Source organism: Triticum urartu, chromosome 3A (genome assembly GCF_056163025.1).
Source record: "Triticum urartu cultivar PI428250 chromosome 3A, HENAU_Tu73, whole genome shotgun sequence".
In the NCBI taxonomy this organism is placed as follows: domain Eukaryota; kingdom Viridiplantae; phylum Streptophyta; class Magnoliopsida; order Poales; family Poaceae; genus Triticum; species Triticum urartu.
In genome coordinates, this window is record NC_141875.1 from 641,829,514 (window position 1) to 641,844,668 (window position 15,155).

At 44.5% G+C, this 15,155-nt stretch overlaps 2 protein-coding genes across 2 annotated transcripts; one reads left to right on the forward strand and one right to left on the reverse strand.

Annotated features, from left to right (window-relative positions):
• The first annotated feature begins 6,877 nt into the window (after positions 1–6,877).
• On the forward strand, positions 6,878–7,511 carry LOC125512245 (cysteine proteinase inhibitor 4-like). Its single transcript, XM_048677338.2, has one exon. The coding sequence runs from the start codon at positions 6,988–6,990 to the stop codon at positions 7,444–7,446; it is 459 nt and encodes a 152-aa protein (XP_048533295.2). The 5' UTR covers positions 6,878–6,987; the 3' UTR covers positions 7,447–7,511.
• Positions 7,512–8,200: 689 nt separating this feature from the next.
• LOC147981032 (uncharacterized) lies at positions 8,201–14,267 on the reverse strand. The gene is made up of 4 exons (XM_087515840.1): positions 14,155–14,267; positions 13,638–14,058; positions 13,064–13,338; positions 8,201–8,282 (listed from the first exon to the last, which is right to left on the reverse strand). Exons 1-4 carry the CDS (start codon positions 14,265–14,267, stop codon positions 8,201–8,203), a joined length of 891 nt encoding a protein of 296 aa, XP_087371966.1.
• Positions 14,268–15,155: the final 888 nt, after the last annotated feature.

Sequence of the window (15,155 nt, forward strand, 5' to 3'; positions counted from 1 at the left end):
AAAACACATTTTTCTCTCGCTCTCACCGCAGTAGATTCCTCCCCATTTCCTCGAAACTTCTCGTCATCTCCTCCCTCCCTCCCTCTCGCACCACCTATGAAGGCGCCTCGCCGTATCCGCGCTCCATCTAACTCTGCCATCCAAACACCTCTTTGGTTAAAGTTAGTTTAGAGTTAGTACAGGGTTAGAATCTAACTCTAACCTTTAACTGAATTAGAGTATCCAAACAGGGCTGAGTTGTCCGATCAACCCGGCGCAGTCGTCCCTCCCCTTTCCGCACAGTTGCTCCTTCCCTTTCCACCACTCGCAGGAGCCCGCGGCACTAGCCCACGGTGTGGCCACACCACACCACCACTCGTCCTTGGGGCCCTCCACGTGCTCGCATCGGAGGCTACGGAACCGACTCTTCTGGCAACACTTTGTCCTCCCCTGCTCGCAGCAATGGCCCGCGTCGATCGCAGCATTGGCGGGCGCTATTCCCAGTATGGTGTCAGGTGTCGCCGTCCGTTGTAGCAAGCGGGTGCTCCCTCAATCACTGCCATCGTGATATTTGAAAATGCTCAGGTGTTTGGGTGGGAAAAAGGTTCATGACATTTTGAAATATATTCCTACAATGTAAAGAAGTTTATGTAACTAAATTATATTTTGTACCATTTTCTAAAATTGCGAGATTAGAAAGCTTCACGTAATTGAAAAAAAGTTTGTGACATTTTGAGAAAAATCTTAATACAGTGCAACAAATTGTTTGAGTAAGTTTAACAATTGTGCCCTACCATTAATAAAATGTACGTGACATTTTAAAATATAATGTACAAAATATTCATGTAAAAAATAAAAGTGTTCTATACCATTCAAAAAATGGTTCAACGTTTATTTTAATTTTTAACATTTGAAAAAAAATCAGCCATATTTTTATTAAGTATCTAAGAAATATTCAACACATATAAAAAACGTGTATTTGGATTTTTATTATGTATCTAAAAAATATTCAACACATATAAAAAAGGTTACATGTGTATAGAAAAATATGTAAACTGTATACTGAAAAAAGTTGACATTTAATTGAGAAAGGAAAGAAAGAAAATAAAAAATCAATAAAACACATAAAAATAAAAGCAAGAAGATCAGAGAGAAAGAAACAAAGCAAAAATCGACGAAAATAAGAAAAAAAGGAAATGAAAACAATTGGTACAAAATATAAAACGAAAAAAAGAAGAACACGGAAAAGAAACTGTGCACTGCACTGAAGGCACGCTCCACAAAGAAACAATTACATTCTTTGGTCTTTCTGGGCAGGCGATACGCATGGCATGAGTGCATGGCCAGTGATGAGAGGTGCATATAACTCGAAGTAAGCGAGATATAGCCTGACCGTCTCTCTTCACAATCAGAGCCCCCGTGGGGTAGTCCGGGCGGTACAGAAACGTTTCCTATTCTGCGCTTCAGGCCCTCTGCCTCGGTTACAGCGTAAACTGTAAACCGACGCACACACCTTCGTCCGCGCTGGGTCGGCCCGTCGTCTTCCTTTTACTGTTTTCAAAACGCAAAAAACTATGCTCGTGCTGCGATTCAAACCGGGGATCTCCTCTTTCATGCCCGCTGCACTAACCACCCAAACGACCTCACTTGTTGCATTTTGTTACATTCTTTTCTTTCTTTTCTTCTTTTCTATTTTTTTTCTTGCTCCTTTATTCCTTTTTTGGTATGGTTTGGTTCTTTTTTCTTTTCCCTTGTTTCAAATTTGTGCGGTTAGTTTCAAAATCGATGATTTTTTTTTTCAAATTTGTGCGGTTAGTTTCAAAATCGATGATTTTTTTTCAAAATTGATGATTTTTTACAAAATTCAATGCACTTTTTGCAAAACTAATGAAGTTTTTTAAATGATGAACTTTGGCAAAATTGATGAATTTTTTTCTAAAATTATATGAACTCTTTTCAAATTCGATGAACTTTTCTTAAATTAATGAGTTGTTTTAAAATTTGATGAACTATTTTCAGAATCGATGATTTTTTTCAATTTGTGAACTTCTTTTAAGTTTGTAAACTTTTTTCACATTCATGAATTTTTATGAATTCACCATTTTTTCTATTTTTGTGATTGTTTTTCCTTTTTTGAACTTTTTTTTCTCGATTCCCCCCAACCCCCAAGTTTTTCCACTTTCCGAGAGGCACAAATGTGGCTTTTGCGGAAGCAAATCTTGACTCCACGTAAAGTAAATCTGTGTCTGTTGTGAAAAAAAAACGTATATTGTTCTTTTGGTGAGGCATAACCGTGCCTCTCATGAAAGCACACCTATGCCTCCATAAGAAACAAATATGTTCCTGTCGCGAAAGAAAAGAAACATGTTTTTTTCCTTTCCGAGAGGCACAAATGTGTTTCTCGTGGAAGCAAATCTGTGCTTTCATGAGAAGCAAATCTGTATCTCTCACGGAAGAAAAAATATATGTGACTCACAAAAGCAAATTTGTGCCTCTATGAAAAGCAAATCTGTGCCTCTCAACAGAAAAAATCTGTGCCTCCACAAGAAGCAAATCCATACGACTCGAGGAGGAAAAATGCTTTTTTACGCAAAAAATCTTACTTCTTATTTTTCCTGGCAAAAACTGAAAATCCGTAAAAACCGACGAAAAACACATCGAAAATCCGAAAATGCATATAGATAAATGAAAATAGCTAAATCTTAGGGAGCGTCCAACAAGCGACATATGACGGCAGCTGAATGTGCACAAAGTGGCGTGCTCTCAGCTCACAAAAAATGACCTGAGAATAGGAAACGCAGAATGGCCTAAGGGTGACTGAATAGGAAACGTGACGGCAGCTGAATGTGCACCAAGTGGCGTGCTCTCGTCCATACTGATTTCTCTTAGGAATGGCCTAAGGGTGACTGAATCGGGCTGGCCCATTATCACAGTCACTCGCCGTTCGTGTGTTGCTGTTGGTTCGCTCGCTTGGTCCTACTTTCCTAATTTTTCTTATTTTTTCTTTGTTTTTCATCAGTTTTCTTTTTTTTTTCTTTTTTTCATCATCATATTTTTTCACAACCTTTTTCTTCATTATGCTTTGGGAGACGTTGCGTACCGGCGGACCGGCCGAAGCTTTGGCCGGTCGCTCGCGCGCCACTCGATCGCGAAGGGATCTAGCGCTAGGATGTCTCCCGATCCACGTTTTCTGTTGTTTGTTTTTCCTTTCCTCGGCCCACCCACGTGCCCTAGGGCCATCATGACTGTTTTTCTTTCTCATCCTATCTGGTGCGTCGTACTCTGCCCTCCGTTATCTTCTTCCCCGCGTGGTCGTCTTCAAGCTCCTTCTCCAGAAACCGCTCGTTGAAAAGCTCCGACATGGGGGTGGGAAAAGGAGTTGCAACCGGAGCCCAGCGAAGATGCATATGTGGGAGAATCACCACCGGCGAATTGCGACCATGACGGTCGCATGCTGGAACCAGCATCGCGGCATGCTGGAACCTGCACCATTTTTTGCTACATGCATTCATGGCGGAGCTACAATCCGCGACGGCGGAGACGAGTTTTTGCTGCAATCGTCATCAGTTTTTGCTACGACCGGCGAGAAATTTTGCTACATCCATTCATGCCAGAGATGCGACTGGGTTGGGACGGCGACGGAGATTTTTTTTTTTGCTACCACCGGCATTTTTTTTGCTACAACCACGTTGCGTTTGTGCTACAATCAGCATCTCATTTTGCTACAATCAGCTGCAACCGGCGCGGTCACCATGCTCACCGGTTGCAGCTTTTCGAGAACATGGATGAAGCTTTTCAATGTACAACACTTTCAAACTAAAAAAGCTGCAACCGTTATAAAAAAAGCTCCAACCTTAGATGAAAAAAGTGTCAACCAAAATATATACAAAGTTTTCAATCCGGCATTGCTCCACGGAAAAAGCTGCAAACATTCACAGATAAGCTTCATTTGTAGTTGAAAAAAGCTTCAACCCACGAGTAGTCCAAGCAACATTCGGCGAGGATGGAAGTCGTGGGTTTCATGCTACATGCTACAAGCGGTCCTGGATTTTGCTACGACCGGTGTCGTATCCAGCTACAACGTTTGCTGCATCGAACAACGATGCATTTTTTTTGCCGGAAGCGAAGCTGGATTTTTTGCTGGAACGGGGGTGAGCGAGAGGTTGCAACCGCGAGGTATGTGACCGACGAGCTGCGACTGGACGGGCATGAGCAGCGGCAAGCACGCCGGCGAGCTGCGGCCGTCGCCACCGAAGCTACGAGCGTCGCCGCCGAGAGCCGCAACCACTGGTGCAGCTGCTACATGGGTTGAGGCGGCGACATGGACGGGCGGTAAGGGTGGAAACCGGCGACGAGGACGGCCGGCGAGGGCAGGGACCGGTGACAGGGACGACCGACGAGGGTGGGGACCGGTGATGCGGACGGCCACTGGAGAGCGCAGGGCTGATGAGATACGGAGGGTCCATTTCTCGCGAGCCTGAAGGAAGAAGATGATCTGGATGGATAAGGATCTAGCGGCTTGGGAGGGGCCGATCGGGCGGCTAGGGTAGGACCGGCCGAAACGTTCGACCGGTGCGCCGACGCCTAGCAGTGGCCTTATGCTTTTGGCTCTTTATTGGTTTTATTCATATTCCTCGGGTTTCTTTGTTTTTCTTTCTATTTCTTTGTCAGGTTTAAAAAGCTTCTTCTTTTAACACATGTCTATTTTATGTGAGTACACAATGTACATTTTTAACGCACAGGACTTGGCGTTAGTGCTCGTATTTTCTAGATATCCCACCGACCATGGGGCTAGGGCCTGTGCCGTCGTCCTCATCGCCGCGGGAGATTCTTCGCCATTCGGTCCGAAAGCCGCCGTCGTTGTCGCCTCCACTTTCGCTGCCTCCTCCGCCGCCTGCACTTCCGCTGCCTCTATTGCCACCATTGTCCTCGTCCTCTCTTGACAGCACGATGACCTCTGCCCCCTGGCCGCTAGGTGCTCGTATAGGTGGCGCTCCGCCTCCACTTGCTCTGGGTAGATGCGGCGGAGCTCCGCCATGTACACCTTGTCAGAGGCCTCCGCTGCCAGCCTTTCCCTCGCCTCCCAGTCCTTCCTTGCCTCCCGTGCGTAGACCAACCCCGGCTGAACTGGATCCAGCCGCGGCATGTCACCGAACCCAAAGTTCTGGCGGCCCTCGACGCGTACGCCGGATCCACCAAATGTCATACTTTTTGGCGGTCTGCTCGGCGGTGTGGAAGGATCCGAGCCACAGTTTCTTGTGGCTGTACCGATCCGTGATCTTAGCCACCCACGTTCCCATGCCTACGGCCGCACGCCGATGAATGGACTCTATGGCGGCGGCGACACGGGGAGGTCGGCGAAGTTGGCTAGCCTGCCGCAGGAGCCAGATGAGGCCCCGCTCGAGGATGCACCATGGTGGCGGCATGAGAAAGATGTGTCGGCGCTGCGCTCGTGGCTGTGGGGATCTGCATTGTGGATGGGCGGCGGGGAGCGGTGGCCACAGGATCAGGCCATGGCGGCACGGGTGAGGGTGCGGGAGCAAGAGGGGGAGAGAGGTGGGTGGTGAGGGGGGAGTGGTCGAGATGGAGGGCAGCGGGAGATTTAATGGGAAGAGAGGCGGAGAGACGTGTTTTGCTTTTAGTCCGAGTGTGAGCGCCAAGGAGTAAAATTTACACGCCGCTATAGATTTTACCGGATCGTCTAGGTCTTGATTAGAGAAGTAAAACAAACCGGTTTTAAGTGAGCTCTCGCGCGCAAAGCTACTGAGAGCGCGGAAGTAACTTTCTACACCCAGGAGCAAATGCTCCTGGTATGAATAGTAAAATTAAAAAACTAGAAAAATGTTCAAAAAATTCTGAAATTTTTTTGTGACATATTCCCACAAATGTTTGATGTGCACGCAAAATTTCATTGCGAAATCACATTGGTGGAAGGCGTGCCAAAAAAAACAAAATCAGAGTTTCAAAATGCTTTTGTAAGTAACATTTTTCAGAGCATCGATTTTGTTTTTTTTACCACGCCTTCCATCAATGTGATTTTGCGATGAAATTTTATAGGCACAACAAACATTTGTGAAAGTATGGCACAAAAAAATTTCAGAATTTTTTGAATTGTTTTTGAATTTATTTGATTTTACTGTTCACACCAGGAGCATTTGCTCCTCGGTGTAGAAACTCCACGTCCCTGAGAGCGAGCGTCACTCGATAGAATCGTTTTGCGCTGACTGGTGAAAAGAGGTCGTGGTCAGCTTTCGCGGCCTTTGCACTGAGCTAGCCAGGCCGAATTTGTCGACCCAACATGACATCCATACGGGTAACTGCCTGTTGTGTTTGACTTTGTTTTTCAGAGGCAACGGAGGGAGAGAACGCGTACTGCTGAATATATGTCTCACTGCTATCTAGTTTTCGAGAAGCGTATACCATGGCGCTGCCCACTGAAACGGGGCCATCATTGGCCCAACCCCGTGCACACCCGGTGCATGTGTGTGACGCCAAGAATCGACCGATGGTGCGACGCAGCTCAGCAGTTTATCCTATGCACAGGCGACACAAGTTCCAACCATCCATCCCGGCCTATGCACCACGACAGGCGCCCAGTTTGCGTGCGGGCCAGAGGAACCCATCCCCACGCGCGACCCGTACATCTGTCTACGCGGCACCCCGCCCGCGCCCGCCACGCCCTACGTGTCTCCTCTCCGGCATGCCACCGTCTCGTCCCTATCCTTCCGTCCCGCCGCGGCGCGGCTCGGCCCGTCCACCCACCTAGGTATGCGTGCCGGCGCACGCCATGCCGTCATGCGATGCATGCACACCTGCCGCATCCTTCCATGCCCCAGCAATGCCTTTCCGTTCCCAGCACCGCCCGCACGGCCGCACCACGCCTCTATAAATGCCGCCCACGACACCGCACAGAGCCACACAGCTTACTCATCCTCATCAACCAGCACAGCGTCAGTGCTAAGCAGCATCAGTGATCTAGCTCGGACAGACAGACACAGTGCACGTGAAATGGCTCGGATGATCGGTGCCTCCGGCGCCTGCGCGCTGCTGGTCGTCCTGCTCGTGGCATGCGCCGCGTCCGCCGCGCGCACCGAGCCGGGTGCCGCGCGGCAGCTGTGGGACGACGGGAGGAAGGTGGGGGCAAGGACGGAGGTGAGGGACGTGGAGGGCGACAGGGAGGTGCAGGAGCTGGGGCGGTACTCCGTGGAGGAGCACAACCGGCGCCGGGAGGAGGGCTGCGAGGGCGGCGGCGGCGTCTGCGGCCGGCTGCAGTTCGCCCGCGTGGTGTCGGCGCAGCGCCAGGTGGTGTCCGGAATCAAGTACTACCTCCGCGTCGCGGCCGCCGAGGAGAACGGCGCGGGGAGCAACGGCGTCGGCGACGGCCGCGTGTTCGACGCCGTGGTGGTCGTCAAGCCCTGGCTCCAGTCCCGCGCGCTCGTCAGGTTCGCGCCGGCCGACGCCAAATGAGCAGTTGCATGCGCGATCCGACGAACTTGCGCGCCAGAGTATGCAATGTACACTCGAATGGCGAAGTGTGAGCTAGAGTTGACCGCCGGAGTATACAGGCGGTCAAAGTTTTGTAAGGTCTCCCGGATAAAAAAGTTTTGCGAGAAGAGATGAGAGTGTCGGAATAAATACAATATACGATAAGAATGTTTTGCCTCTAGTACTAACTGATGCCATGTGCTTCTAGTACTAACTTCATACTCCCTCCGTTTCAAAATAGATGACCCACTTTATACTAAAATTAATACAAAGTTGAGTCATCTATTTTTAAACAGAAAAGTACACAAGATCGACAACAGGGAACTTACTGAACATGCAGAGAAAGCCCAATGTTTATAAATATTATCATGCTCTCACTTATTTTTTGTAAATACAAGCATGTTTACCTTAAATCAAATTATCTGATCATTTCATTAGAACAGATATATCAACATCGCTATTCTTGCTTCAGTCTATTAAAGGATCTCTTGAAGTTTACATACTATCTAGCATCTTCTGGATTAACAAAATTATGGAAATCCTTTTTGACATCCATCTATTATATCTTATTAGTTGAATGCCCGTGTGTTGCCACAAACCAACAAATGAATCTATGGCGAGCCCTGGGCTACATTTCTTGGGTCATCACATTGTCCTTTGGTATGTTGTCACCCTGCTCCGAATCTGCCATATTTTCTCCAAGTCCTGCAAACTACCGTTGCTATTCCCAGCTCCGCTACAAAATTGCATGAGTTTTCTCCAAGTATGCCAGATTGCCAAAGTCATTCCCAATGTCATTAACTTCATATGGCTTGCAACTGCACACCACAACATTCGAGTAATTCAACTGATACCCAATTTGTTTTTTGCAATGTTATACGTCAGAAATCCTAAAGGAGCCTATTTTTTTCTTCTAAACATTGCATGAGAGCTCATAGTTCCACTTGTACAAACACTCCTACCTTGGGATTAAAATCACCCATATAAAAGAATAACCTAACACACAATTTATTATCCTAACAAAACAATTTATTGCTCTATCACTAAGTCTCTAACAAGGTCAAAGAACGCTCTAGTTACACCAAGGACACCTACACAACTCATATTGGCCCTCCCTTCTCCCTAGCACTTAGTCCATTCTTTGGATGTCAGTGTGTTTGTGCCACAACATAGGGTTGGATTTCGATTATGCATATAAAATGTTTATAAGAAGAAAGCTTTATCAAATATTATATGTGGTGGTTTGATCTATTAAGCAGGCCACATTAGACCTAACAGAAGAACATAGGTGCACAGGCCAAAATGATCACCTCCAGCTCATCCAGTGCACCTCCATTGCAGTCTGAAGTTCAAAGATTCACCTATTTTTGTCAGGTTGTAAAAACGATAGCATGCTAATAAGATAATCTCAAGGAAATTACTGCAACACAACATAGGTCAAGATTTGTAGTAAATTTTACGGTAATCAAGCCATATGGCGAGAATTGTCCACTTTGACCACTTCATTTCCATTTGGAGTATCACTACATCCGGCAATGGTGATAAACAATAGTTGATGAAATGCATCTCCACTACTATTAAACAAACGAGTTGAGGCAGAAATATTAGATCTCAACCACATATCCATCATTCATCAATGGACCAGATTGTCACAATGTTGTATCACATCAAATTCACATATTTACTAATTAATTTTAACCATCTCCATAATATCTTAATTAGGAATTATTGCACCTTAAGTATACCTTCATTAGGAAACAAATCATCACATCACATATAATCGTCAGAACACTAAAATAGGAATCATTTCATCTTAATTACACCTTCATTAGGAAATAAATCATGACACCATATATCATGTAATTGAGAAAACACATTAGCCAAATATAACGCCGGCGCACACCTTCCACTCCTTCCACCAGGTACATCCTCCTCCAAAACTACCCACACTCAGCTAGAAAAACTTTCACACTGTATCCTCGTGCTCGCGCCGCCAGGGCCGAACCTGCGCATGCCCTACTCTCTCCCATCGCATGCCACCCCGACTCAACCTTTTGTGGGAGAATACTAGAGCGATAGAATGCAACAGCACCCTCAAAAGTTTCAATATATACCTTTTGCATTAGAAGTTTGCATATGTTAGTGACTCTTCTCCGTATAGGAAATCTCCTCCGCTCAATACAACAAAGTAAATCATTATTCATGTGCCAAAAACAAATCATTACTTCATTATTATGACCTATTGATTTTTTAATATTAATTAGTACATCGCTAAACTCTTGTTTATTTTTTGTTGAATGTTTTCGTCTTAACTAGGATGAACATGTTTTTTCTTTGTAAGGAATACGTGCATTGCACGTGCACGCTAACTAGTATCACTAAACAGGACAAAAAATCACTTGCGTTAATCTGGCTAATCTTTAACTGGCTGTTGATTTTCTTATGTTCTGGTTTACAAAGAGCATTCCAAAATGCACGTGTGCTGAGAAGTTAAAGTTACTCTTTTGATATTCCCAAAAGAATGATATGACATTGTATCATAATTTTAACTGTCTATTCGAATTAAGGAATCATGCGCAGAACAACACCAACAAAACTATAAGCAAAGATGAAGTTTCTATTACAAAAAAGACATCAAGTATTACATAAGTCTTCCAATGAAGAAAATGAAACAGTCTAGCAGAAAGTACGACCTATAATCAAGGAGATGTTGTTAAAAATAATGGAAAAGAAAAAAAATAAATGGTATCAACTCAAACTAAACCAGTTCTCAGGAACCACATGTCACTTCCATGGTGGAAAGTGTATTTTGTAAAATAGAAAAAGGGAATATATTGAAATAGACACTTGTGATCTGGGAAGGAGGAGAATGTAAAACTGAACCTACACCAATTTTCATCACATTTATCTGACATGGTGTACCAAAGGGAGTAGAAAATTAATGCAAATAGTATTTTTTTTCAGTATTCTTTTGATTAAATTAAAGTTCTAGAAGTTGCGCTTAGTGATGCTTGCAATGAATAAGAGTATACCCCGAAATTTGCATTCACTTCAAAGCAAGGGGAAGATATCACTTCTTAATTAACTGATTGCTACAGAATAATGTTACTATAGCTCTTAAGAAATTTTAGTACGATCAGAAGCCACTTCTTCTATTCAGTAGAACGAATGTAAGTTTCAATTGTAACCCATATCAACTGTTCGCGCACTTAAAATCCCAGGTTAAAAGTTACAGTGTGAACATAGTATGCAAAATATGAAATCATGGAACCACTTCGAAATATATAAATGAAGCCAAATTCTAGGATTAGATTACCACTATGCAGATTGTATTTTTGCTACTGATTTCCATTTAATTGCGCTCCAAGATGAGTGCCAACATGCATGAAAATGTGCAAGCAGTTTAGTGTACAATTTCTAAGGAACACTTCTTACAACTCCTTTCTTCTTACAACTCCTTTTGGTCTCAAGTTTAGCATTGCTAATTGCTGTCAGAGCACTAAAACCAGGCTAGAGATACCGAATAGCAGAAAGGGCCAACAAAAGGTAGCTCACCCAGGTTGCCACCACATGTGGTGAACCCGATTCAACCCCTTGAGCCCAGCAGTCCTCATGGTCATCTCAAACCAGAAACTGCTCGGTGCATGGAAGCAGGGCAGTCGGCCAGCACGACTCCGTCATCATGGCCGTGGTTGTTGACGCCAAGGTACTGTACGGACAACTTGTCAATGAACACGCAAAAGGACTGAGCTATTGGCATTGTCCATCTCGGATAGCATGGGCTCCAGGCACAACAATGTTGCGGCAGCCGCTGTCGCCAAGCTCATCGTGTCCACTATCGTCGTCACTGGCACCGATTTTAACGTCGCCTCTTTCTGGTACCCACCTCTCGCCAATCTAACATATGGCAAATAAACCATCAGAATAAAGTAACAAGGAAACGGAGATTTTTATGTTCCTCCAGCACAAAACACGGTACAAGCCGCCAAGTGAGTTCATCATCTTCATGTTCTTCCCCAAGTTGAACTTATTTCTGGTGTTTCCCTGCTTGGTACTGCCATCAATATAACCAAAATATGATAGACTCAGTAGTAAAGATAATTGATGTTCACAGCAGCAACAGGTGAAAACATAATCAAATGAAATGCTTACAGCGGCAGCAAGAACATTCGGTGTCTTGTAGGCTCCGTGCGTCGGGACCAAGAGTATAAATAATTTTACACATACAACGAGCTTTCCACAATAAAAAGCAGACTTGAGTGATTTCTACACAACCTATACATACGATTACGACAATAAGTAAACATCAAAAACACAATACTATAAATCTACATTCATAAATTCAGTGCTATAAGTATTCATCTAGGTAAAAAGAAACATCAAACCATAATACCTTTATGCCGCCATAGCCCTACCTGCTCCTCCCATAGCACTACCGCCACCCCTGGTCCTTTACGCCTACATTCATAAATTCAGTGCTATAAGTATTCATCTAGGTAAAAAGCAAACATCAAACCATAGTACCTTTATGCCGCCACATGCCAGATTTCCATAGGGAACCTCCTTCATTTACCTGATCCTCCCATAGCCCTACCACCACCCGTCGTCCTTTACGCCACCAGACGTCTGTTGCCACTTGTCAATCCCTGCCATAGTTACCGAATTCGCAGTCCACTGATTCGGGTTTGGGATTTGCGATTCGGTAGTGCCTACGAATTGAGTTTGGTGGGGTGAATTTGATGAGCAGTTCGTGAATTCAATGATTCCGATTCCTGAATAGTTTTTTCACAAAGAAAAGAAGTTAGTTCTCCAAAAAAAAAGAAGAAAGTTGAATTGTTAAAAGCAGGGAATGGACTTGGCAAATGCCAATGCAATGTTGACTCTTCGTCCATAGAAAGCTCTTCATCGGCACTCAAATCAATGGCACAAATATCAAAATCTGATTAGAAGATGAATGGAAGGAAAGTTCCCACCACAAATTTCGCTTGGAGGCCCACATGACGTCGTGATGGTTCGACCTCCCTTCGTGGTTCGACCTCTCCAGCCTCGTACGTTTAATTTGAACCGACTTTAAGACGGGACAATCTCATCATAGTCAATTCTTTGATCTTGTCATAAACTATTTGCAACAACCACTACTAGAGAAAATCTTACTAATGTCGCTGGTTTTTTACATACCAGTAGCGGGGGCACTCGCACTACTGCTAGGTCGCTACAGCTATTATTTAACAGTAGCGTGTTTCTAAACAAGTGCTGCAGCTAAAATACTTAGTAGTAGCGCATCTTTCTCTACCAACGCTACTACTATCATCACACAGTAGTAGCGCCCTATTTTCTCCCCACGCTACAACTAGGTAAATGGAAATTAAAAATAATAAAAAGAAGTCAGATGCAATATTCATGGAAATCAAGACAAGTCCAATGCAAATAAACTAAGTTCATAGAACCATCTCACAAACATTAACGACAATACCACATTTAATATAACCACACAATCTCACAAACTCATATATAGTAGTCAACAATGCATGAATAGATCATAGTTGATAAGTCTACTAGGTAGTCATACTAGCATATATATTGTTGAGCAGCCACACACATGCATATGTAGTTCCAGATGATATCGATGACGATTATCATCCTCAAGCCTTGGCGGTGGGTGTTCCTGATAGTAATTAGGATGGCCTGTCCAACATGAATATTCTTGCCGACGAGGAAACTCTTCCACCCAACCGAGTTGAAGTGTGTGCGACCGTCCGTGTCCACGCCGTACGCACAGGTGGTGACGGAGCCCCTCCCGGTAAGGCGTATTCTATCAGAGCCTTCTTCATCAGGCTTGATACCACAACACTCAGATAGGCTCTTTGGCAATTTCTAAATAAGAAAAACATATCAATTAATAAGTAGCCTCACACATTCTACACTATCAAAAGACAGTACTACATTTCTACTAAGCATGAATTCTACTAATAAGTATATATGGATTCTACACTATTAACAGTTCTTTGGATTCTACATGAAACATATATATCATCAGATTCATTAAGCATATATATCATCGGATTCACTAAGCATATATATCATCAGATTATCTAAGCATATATATCATCAAGCTCTACACTAAGTATAACAATAAAGCATATCATCAAATTACTTCAGTAAATGCAACATACCATGACATGCCGATCAACCATGGTACTTGTCAGGCGGGTCACGAATGGCACCCCGACGAAGTCAGCACGTGGCAGAATTATGTCCCATAGGTTGCACACCTGCTCCTCGCTCAACCTCATTCTTTGAGCTATGATGGCTTCATCAAGTGGGTCGTCATCATCCTCATCATCTTCATCATCTTCCGCTTTGTTGACATAAATGACGGCCAGCTTGGGTCTTTCTGATCTGAAGGAGAAGCTGATCAACTCACCACCGGTGATACGCATGTGGGCGATGAAACGGACCCATCCATCTCCTCCCACTTGCGTCATATTTCGTCCTTTCTCGACCTCCATAGTGTAGGGGCCCCCAGGAGTCTCAAAGGTCACAGAATCTCCGGTCAGCTTGTTGAATTCCGACCTCACATTGCATGGGACGATTTGTGTGCAAAAAAGCAAAATGATATATACACGATGCATTAATGCCAATAACACTAAAAACTAAATAGTGGTTACTAGTTTCATATAATTGATTACCGCCGCATGAAGAAAACTAGACTGGAAGTAGATGCCGAACAGTGTGCCAGTTGCAAGGCTGCTGGCACACCTTGACTTGCACCGTCGACATGGTGGTGGTGGTGGCGGCACCATTTCCCTAAAGGAATATGATTAAAGGATTAACGATCCAAAAAGTAAACATAAAGTTTTCAATACACACCAGGTTTTGAATAATATACACATCAGGTTCACATCATAGAGAATACACATCAGGTTCACATGGCAAGCAAAATAACAACTAAATTGTAGTTCAGTTCAGACAATAACCTAATAGAGATCATGTAACCCAAACAGAGCCTAATAATAAGATAAATGGCATATTGCCATTATTGCGCAAGCGGACAAGCAAAAGTAGTTCAAAAACAGCCTAATTCTACATTATTAGTAGATAAAATACCATTTATTCAAACATTAATCGAGGCAGCTATAAGGCAGCAATAAGATCATCAATAGATAAAATACCATTTATTCACAAAAATATCAATTATGCATTTTTTGGGGAACGTAGCAATAATTCAAAATTTTTCCTACGTGTCACCAAGATCAATCTATGGAGTCATACTCGTCGTGATCCAAATCACCGATGATCCTAGCGCCGAACGGACGGCACCTCCACGTTCAACACACGTACGGAGCAGCGACATCTCCTCCTTCTTGATCCAGCAAGGGGGGAGGAGAGGTTGATGGAGATCCAACAGCACGACGGCGTGGTGGTGGAAGTAGCGGGATTCCAACTGGGCTTCGCCAAGCGCTGTGGGAGGAGGGAGATGTGTCATGGGAGGGAGAGGGAGGCGCCAGGGCTCAGGTATAGTTGCCCTCCCTTCCCCCCACTATATATAGGGCCAAGGGAGAGGGGGAGGGCGCAGCCTTGCCCCTTCCTCCAAGGAAGGGTGCGGCCAAGGGGGGAGGAGTCCATCCTCCCCAAGGCACCTCGGAGGTGCCTTCCCCCTTTAGGACTCTCCCCTCCTCTTGTCCCTTTGG